Consider the following 9228-nt stretch of genomic DNA (forward strand, 5'->3'; position numbering starts at 1 on the left):
TCTCTCTCTCTCTCTCTCTCTCTCTCTCTCTCTCTCTCTCTGTGTCTCTGTGTGTGTGTGTGTGTTTCTGTGTAGATATGTGTAGGTACATATGTGATTTTGTGTGGGCACACATGTGGAGGCCAGAGGTCAACAGCAGGTGTCTTCCTGTCATTGTCTACCTCATTTTTTTGAAACAGGATTTCTCACTGAACCTGGAGTTCACCAGTTACCTAGGCTGGTTGACCAGTAAGCTCCAGGGATCCACTTATCTTTCCCTTCTGCCCCAGAATTGGAGTTACAGATGCAAGCTTCCATGGTGCTAGAGATACAAAATTAGGTCTTCTTGCTATGTACAGGCACTTTAATCCACTGAGCCATTTTCCTAGCCCCCTTTCCATGTTATGTATATTTAACTATAAATTTACATATGTATACTGCTAGCAATATATTTTATGCATTACAAGTTTTAAAAGGAATAAGTTTTATTTACTTATTTATTTTTCAAGGCAAGGTTTGCCTTGGCTGTCCTAAAACTTGCTCTGTAAACCAGGCTAGCTTCAAACTCAAAAAATTCACCTGCCTCTGCCTCCTGAGTGCTGGGCTTAAAGGAATACTACACCACTGCCCTGCCCGGTGGCAAGAATAATTAATACTTTTTTTTTAAGGATGAGATTTTTAAAGCCAGCAGCTGGAAAGAGGTGTTTCCGTGTCTCCTGTCTTTTCTGGATTGCTGGTCACTCCCTCCCCACCACTGCTCAGTTCCTCGGGTCCTTGTGGGGGCATATGCACAGCTATTGCTGAGGGAGTCGCTGTTTCTCTAAGTTGAAGCTGAAAAGCTTGCTCCTTTTGGAGAGGCCAGAAACCTACTTTGTATTTTTATTACCAAATATGTCCCAAGTAGATAATTGAACCTGAGATGTTCTCAACTTAACCCCTTTCCCTAAGTAACTGGCGGAGACACTGGTGCCATAGCTTCTTGAGTCCATGCAGGTGGAATGGGGACTCAGAAAAAGAGCTGGCCTGCTGGCACCAGGAAGTTCCCAAAGCAGAGTCTTTCACTATCAGAGCTGTTCCCTCCAAGCTAAAGGAGGGAATTTAATGTTGTATCTGACAGTCTCACAGCAGGGAGGCACTCTGTATCACTCCTCTTTCCAAAGAAAGGATGGAAGTGGCATTTTAACTTTTGCTGAGGGGTTAACTCTTAGCCTCCTGCCTGGTGAGAAAATGCTACTGAGCTACATGCCCAGCTGAAATGGTTTCCTTTTTACATTTGTTTACTTGTTTGTTTATGTGTGGAGGTCAGAGGATGATTTGGGAGTCAGTTCTCTCTTTCCTGTATGTCTGCCCCAAGGATTGACCTCAGTTTGTCAGATTCAGTGGTTACCTTTTACCCTGAGCCATCTTGCTCCCCCATCTTTTTTTTTTTTTCAGGGGGTGAAGAGAGGGGAGAGTTGGGTTTTGGTTTTATGAGACAGAGTTTCTCTAACCATCCTGTTCTGGAACTCACTTTGTAGACCAGGCTGACCTTGAACTCAGAGGTCCACCTGCCTCTGCCTCCTGAGGTGCCCCCACCACCCAGTTTCCCCAAAAAATATTTAAAACATGAATTTAACCTATGTTATATGGGCATGAATTGGAACCAATTCAGTGTGCACATATTTTCTAATAGGTACTTAAGTTTCTCCACGACAAGGGATTCCCTTATGGCCACCTTCATGCAGCGAATGTGATGATGGACGGCAACACTTGCCGGCTGCTCGATCTTGAAAACTCCCTATTGGGTCTTCCTTCCTTCTACCGATCCTACTTCACACAGTTCAGGAAAATCAATGTAAGTTTGACAGTCTTGTCAGGTCTGTGTTTAGATACAGATTACCCTATACATCATGAAGTAAAAAATATAGTTAGAGCATACCTTGTTCCCATTTCTCTCATGGAGCATTGCTGATCTTTAAGAGGCAAAGATGAAATGGTGGGTGGGACAAGGAAGGGAATAAAATTGATTGAAAATGACCTATAGCTTAAGTCAGAAAAATGCCTTGTTTGAAAAAGGCTTTGGAGTTGTAGTGGGAATGGGCCTGCTCCTGCACCTTGCTTCGCAGTTGAAGCTTGGGCAGGAGCACTGAGGGCTAATGACCGAAAGGTGAACATGGCACTGCTCTTTCTTCCCCAGACATTGGAAAGTATAGACGTCCACTGCTTTGGCCATTTACTGTATGAAATGACTTATGGACGACCTCCAGACTCCGTGCCTGTTGACTCCTTTCCTCCTGCACCGTCCATGGCTGTGGGTCAGTATAGAGCTTGGGAGTGGGGTCTACTGGGACCTGATAGTCTGCAGAGCTACTTAACCTCTTTCCAAAGTCTGAGAAAGATACAGAGGAAGTTGTCATCCTCCACAGACAGAGCACACATCAGTAAATATTCAGACAGCTTGTCTGTCTATCCATCTGTCTCAAGCCTTTGGCAGACCTCCTCTAAACTGCATTGTAATTCTGGAAGCAACAAGGTGGAAAGAGAACTATGACCAGCTGGGGATTTAATTAGAAGCAAAAGGGAGGGTCAAGCAACTTGAAGTCAGATTTGAGGAACTAAGCACTTGACAGAGTCCCATCCAAACTGGAATGGGACTTGGAAGGAACTTGAGAGCCGTGGCTGGAGACCTGGAAAGTAAGGGCTTAGCTAGCTCATCCGTGCCTCCGGATTCTCAGGTAAGTGGGGTCAAGAAGCTGATACAGCCTTACCCAAGGAGACTAAGGAAGACAAAAGGACAGATAAGGCATAAGGACTGGTGTAAACTCACCTCAGACCCTCCCGTCTTCTGAGTGGCCAGCTCAGAGCTCAAGGCTGAAAGAAAAAGGGCCCAAGGTAGCTTTTGGAACACTCTGCTTGACATGCAAATCACTTCATCAAGTTTCACTGTGCCAAATGAGGCAGTTTAAGAGAACAGACCCTGGGACTGTCTCCTGATGAGTTTGAACAGTAGCCTGTGAGTAGTAATCTGGTTCCTCGCTTGTAGCATCGTGTCGGGTGATGAAGTGACAGCACTTTGTCCGCTGGTTTCCTTTAAAAGCAAGCAAGCAACAAAATCTCAAGTTCAGAATTTTACTTCTGTGTAATGTTTGCTTCTCTCTAAAGAGAACAATTGTATGAATACAATCTTGGTGCTTTTCTATATTTATCCTTGGAGTATACTTAGCTTTCTGTCAGCATGTGGTTTCTGAGGCATTTCTTTTGAATCATTGAAAATGCCAGCATTTCCCATCCCTCCCACGTATGCCATCTGTCTGTGTGTGAAGAGTTTTTGACACTGTCCTGATCAGCCCGCAGACAGTTGTTGCAAAGAGATGTCAAACTTTTCCTCAGCAAGTGGATCTTTGAGAGCATTCTGTGGAACTAAAATGTGTATCTGTTCATTTCAAGTGGCCGTGTTGGAGTCTACGCTGTCTTGTGAAGCCTGTAAAAATGGCATGCCTACCGTCTCCCGGCTCTTACAGATGCCGTAAGTCAATCATATGCATTGGTTGTAATCTTGATAACTGTGCTGAACCTTGGACCACTGTGCCCAGAGCCCAGTACCATGGTAAAGACTCAGTGGTGGTCCCTGCAGGATTGAAGTGAACGGCTTATTGTGTGTCCCATACAGCATGATACCATGATCTTGCCTTGTGTCTCTCTGCTTAGTCTACTTGCTGTCCTAGAACACCACACCACTGTCCTTTCCATATGTGTTTTATCACCATTAGCATTTGTGTGTGTGTGTGTGTGTGTGTGTGTGTGTGTGTGTGTGTGTGTGTGTAAAACTCCTGGGCTTTTGCTTGTTCATTTCATCACTGGGCACTAGCTATTCAACTCCTAGCTAACATGTACCAAACCTTGTGCTAAGGGTCTTATACTCAAAAGACCTCCTGTCAACAGAGTTGTGAGGAATTGAGAGAGCTGGTACCTCCCTGGGGCCCCTCCTTTAGGTACTGTTCCTTCATGGAGAGGCTAAGGGTGGTATCACTGAAGTCAGACAAACTTGTGAATGGATCTCAGCTTCGTTCCTTCTTCCAGGAAGACTTTGGCTAGCTTCTTCTGCATGTTGAGAAATTTCCCTAGCTCTGCCTGCTTTGTCTGCACCAGCATGTTGTAGAGCAAAGTTATTCAGGAAGTAGTAACAGCAGCCAACAAAGTGGGGGGAAAAGTGATATGACTAACTTCAGGTCCTTCATCCCTTCTTCTGACGTGGTTAGAGAAGCCTGTAGGCCAGGCTGGTGAGCAGAAGAAACAAGCCCTTGTCCGTGGATGTGACGCTGTGGCACCTGTTTCCAAGCCAGCAGCCACTGGTGACCATGTTCATGTGAAAGAACAGGTCCACTCTGAAAACTGCAACGTTTCCCACAGACTCCTAATCAAAGTGCATTTGGCTAGGGAACAGTGTGAGGCTGATGTACTTGAGTGTGCACTGGGTTCTGGTTGTCCCCAGTCCCAGCAACAAGCACGTTTTGTCTTCTAAATCTTTGCACCTCATGGGCTTCAGCTTTGAGAACCATAGCTGAAGAGGTGTGACTATGTTTAGTGGAAATATGAGGTCTGGAAGTCAGTGGATGAGCTGCAGGGGAGGGCCCTGGGAAAGGCAACTGCCATTTCTGCATGGGCTGAATTACTGTCTTTAGACGAGAATTCTCAATTAAGATCCCTTAACCACTTGGGCACTACTCAAGCAAGTCTTCTGACCGAAGCTGTTAGTGTTCCTCCCGCTGCTGTTTTTAATAACATACCTTTGACGAAAGAATACAATCCAGAAACTGCTGCTTTAGAATGAAGTATGAGAAACAGAAGGAAATTATTTTTCTCTTAGAGTCCAATCATGACAATTCAAAATGTATTAAGTTCTAGAATAAACAACCTTTTCTGAGGCAAAAAAAAAAAACAATTCTGTTTAGAAACATCTGCTAAATATATTATTTGCAACATTTTGTGAACTGGGGTTTATGAAGATTTTTTTTTACAAATATTATATTGCTCATAGTATTAAATATAACTGACCTGGTCCCCTTCCTAATACCACCTCTGAGGGCACAGCAAGTGACGTTTAAATGCCTTTGCCTTAACTAACAAGCTTAGTGCTGAACTGGGCTGGCTCAGGGACTGAGCTATCCTCAGCTGCTCTTACCTGCCCCAGAGAGTGTTTCTGGCTTAAGAAAGATTTTCTTCTTCATGTTACCGGAAATAAACCCAGGGCCTTACACATTTGTTTCTTTTCTTATAGATTATTCAGTGATGTTTTACTAACAACTTCTGAAAAGCCACAGTTTAAGGTAAAGCAAATTATATAAATTTTGGATTTGTTGAATAAGTAAGTTGGCTTTGAAAAATTTTTAAAACAACAAAATAGTCATAATATAAAAAATTGGGAAACAATCTAAATATCCTGTAGCTAGTTATTGTTTTGATCATTTGTGATACATGGAGTTGATTTGGTTTTGGGTTTGTTTGGGGTTTTTTGTTTTTTTTTTTTTTTGGTTTTGTTTGTTTGTTTGTTTTAGCAGACTTGGATGGCCTGAAACTCGCAGCAATCCTCTCATGCCTGCCTTCCTAATGCTGGGTTATAGGCATACACCACCATGTCTAGCCATAGTGCATGTATCTAAAAATAAAAGTAAAATGTATCTAGGCATTGTAATAATGTGGAAAGTGAATATTATTTAGGCTAATATCAACAAAATAGTGGGATCTGGAAGATAGAATATAAACCCAAACATCTGAATCTAAAGAAAAACCTGGAAAGAAGTCTCAAGAGAAGCAGTGTCTGTGGTAGGACAATCATGGGCTTGTAACTGAAAAGCCAGAATCAGGCCTCGCACTGCTCTGTGGATGCTAGTAACAATCTGATGTTTAGAGCCATGTCCATCTCTGTGCGGGGGCGGGGGTGGGATTGGCTGGTACACTGCAGCATAGGAAGCAGCAGCACCCCTGGCTCTCCCCGATGGCAGTCAAATTTCTACCTCCTCATATGGTCCTTCAGTTGTTGTTTTTGTTTTAGAAATCTACATATTGGTTTCCACAATGATTATATCATCATACTGATAGTACACAAAGTTCTTGTTTCTCTACATCCCTTCCAAGACTTGTTACTCTTTTTTGTATGTATGAGTGTTTTGTCTGCATATTTGTCTATGTACTACACACACGTTTGGTGCCTGCAGAAGCCAGGAAAGGGCATTAGATTCCCTGGAACTACAGGTATAGTTAAATGGCCACAAGCTGCCATGACAGTCCTGGGGACCAAACACAGGTCCTATGCAAGAACAGAAGGTGCTTTTAACTACTAGCCTTTCTTTTAGCCAAACTAGTTATAATTCCTTATTATATCTAGAGGTAACTCTAACCAAACAAGTAAAAGACCTGTATGACCAAGAGCTTTAAGTCTTTGAATAACAAAATTGAAAAGGGTATCAGAAAATGGAAAGATCTCCCATGCTCATGAATAGGTAGGCTTAACATAGTACAAATGGCAATTTTACCAAAAGCAATCTACAGATTCAATGCAACGCCATCAAAATCTCAGCACAATTCTTCACAGACCTTGAAAGAACAATACTAAATTTCATATGGAAAAGCAAAAAATGCAAGATAGCCAAAACAACCCTTTACAATAAAGGAACTTCTGGAGGCATCACCATCCCTAACTTCAAACTCTAATATTGAGCTACAGGCATAAAACAGGCAGATGGACCAATGGAATCGAATCGAAGATCCTGATATTAACCCACACACCTATGAATGCCTGATTTTTGATAAAGAAGCTAAAAATATAAACTGGAAATAAGAAAACATCTTTAACAAATTGTGCTGGTCTAACTGGATTTCGACATGTAGAAGAATGCAAATCGATCCATATCTATTGCCATGTCCCAAACCCAAGTCCAAATGAATCAGAGACCTCCACGTAAATCTAACCACACTGAACCTCATAGAAGAGAAAGTGGAAAGTACCCTTGAACACATTGGCACAGGAAATCACTTCTTAAATTATAACACCAGTAGCACAGACACTGAGAGCAGCAATTAATAAATGGAAACTTCTGAAACTGAAAAGCTTCTGTAAAGCAAAGGGCACGGTCAATAAGACAAAGGGGCAGATTACAGAATGGAAAAAGATCTTCACCAACCCTGTACCTGATAGAGGGCTGATCTCCAAAATATACAAAGAACTGAAGAAACTACACATCAAATTACCAAATAATCCAATTAAAAATGGGATGCAGATCTAAACAGAATTCTCAACAAAAAAAATCCTTAAAAGTGTCAAAAAACACTTAAGGAAATGCTTAACATCCTTAACTGTCAGAGAAATGCAAATCAAAACAACTCTGAAATACCATCTTACACCAGTAAGAATGGCCAAGATCAAAAACAGTTATAACAACTTATGCTGAAGAGAATGTGGAGTAAGGGGAATACTAACTACTCCATTACTAGTGGGAGTGCAAACTTGTATAGCCACTGTGGAAATCAGTATGGTGGTTTCTCCGAAAATTAGGAATCAGTCTACCTCAAGACTCAGTAATACCACTTTTGGGCAAATACCCAAAGGATGTACACTCATACCACAAGACATTTGCTCTACTATGTACATAGTAGCATTATTTGTAATAGCCAGAACCTATAAACAACCTAGATGCCCCTCAACCAAAGAATGGATAAAGAAAATGTGTAACATTTACACAATGGAATACTACTGAGTGGAAAAACAAACAAACAAACAAAAAATGACATCTTGATATTTGCAGCAAATGGACAGAATTGGAAAAAAAACATCTTGAGTGAGGTAACCCAGACTCAGAAAGACAAATATAGCATGTACTTATAGTATGTACTTATTCATAAGTGGATGTCAAACATAAAGCAAAGGATAACTAGTCTACAGTCCACAACCCCAGAGAAGCCAGAACCCTCATCCAGAAACAGATGGAAGCAGATGCAGAGATCCACAACTAACTGCTGGGCCGAGCTCTCAGAGTACAGTCGAAGAGAGAGAGGAGCAATAATAACAACAAAGGGGTCAAGACCATGATGGGGAAACACATAGAATCAACTGATTTGAGCTAGTGGTAGCACACTGACTCAGGACTAACAGCTAAGGAACCTGCATAGGACTGGATTAGGCCCCTGAATGCAGGTGACAATGGTTTGTCGTGGGCAGTATGTGGAGCCACTGGGACCAGGATCTAACCCTAATGTATGAACTGACTTTGTGGAGCCCACTCTATGGAGAGATACCTTATCAGCCTAGGCACAGGGGTGGGGGGTATGGTCCTGCCTCAACAAGGTGGTGGGACAGACTTAGTTGAATTCCCAGGGGAGGCCTTACCCTCTCTGAGGAGCAGAGCAGATGAAGGGAAGGTTGGGAGAGAGGGAGGGGAAACTTGGATTGGTATGCTTAAAAAATACAAAGTATTGTATAATAATAAAAAAAAAACCCTTGTTATTCTTATTTGTCTGTTTTTTGCAACAGGGTCTCACTATGTAGCTCAAGTTGGCCTGAAACTTGCTATAGCCCAGGCTAGCATGGAACTTAAATTCTCCTGCCTTGGCTTCTCAAGTGCTGGGATTAAAGGAATATGCTACCATGCAGACTGAATTTATGTTTTTTTTTGATAGTGACCATCATAATAGTTATGAAGTGACATGCTATCTTAGTGTGAATTTAATTTGTGTTTCTTCAGTATTGAACATCTTTTTTACCTGGTGAAAAGACCATTTGATAATGCATATTTTTTATCATTTATATTTTTTCTTTGAAGAAATGTCATTAAAACTTTTCCCATTTTAAATTGGGTTTCATTTTTTTTTGTTCATATCTTTTGATATTACGTCCTTGTTGATGGTATCCTTTGTTGAACAAGTTTTAATTTTGATGAGTCCAAGTTATTCATTGTTTTCTTTTATTGCCTATGTTTTTGGTATCATATCCAAGAAATCCTTTCCAGCTGGGTAGGATAGTATGTGCCTGTAATCTCTGAGGCAAGAGAATCATTAGTTAAGGCCAGAGTAGGCAAAATACCAGGCTATCCTGGGCCGTACAGTAAGATCCTCCCTTAAGAAAATGGGCCAGTCAGGCAGTGGTGGCACACACCTTTAATCCCAGCACTCAAGAACTTGGTCTACAGAGTTGAGTTTCAGGACAGCTAGGACTGTTACATAGAGAAACCCTGTCTCAAAAAACGAGAGAGAGAGAGAGAGAGAGAGAGAGAGAGA

General features: G+C 41.8%; 1 protein-coding gene across 10 annotated transcripts in view; it reads left to right on the top strand.

Annotated features, from left to right (window-relative positions):
- The window catches only part of Pxk (PX domain containing serine/threonine kinase like), a 69371-nt gene that overhangs the window by 43019 nt on the left and 17124 nt on the right, over window positions 1-9228 (top strand). For all 10 annotated transcript variants that reach the window (XM_026779698.1, XM_005348511.3, XM_013346844.2 and 7 more), the window contains 4 exons: window positions 1652-1813; window positions 2156-2273; window positions 3406-3484; window positions 5237-5285. In XM_026779698.1, the coding sequence (XP_026635499.1) occupies window positions 1652-1813; window positions 2156-2273; window positions 3406-3484; window positions 5237-5285 (408 nt within the window). The remainder of the gene's footprint in view (window positions 1-1651; window positions 1814-2155; window positions 2274-3405; window positions 3485-5236; window positions 5286-9228) is intronic.

The sequence above is a fragment of the Microtus ochrogaster genome, chromosome 6, assembly GCF_000317375.1.
Source record: "Microtus ochrogaster isolate Prairie Vole_2 chromosome 6, MicOch1.0, whole genome shotgun sequence".
Classification (NCBI taxonomy): Eukaryota; Metazoa; Chordata; class Mammalia; order Rodentia; family Cricetidae; genus Microtus; species Microtus ochrogaster.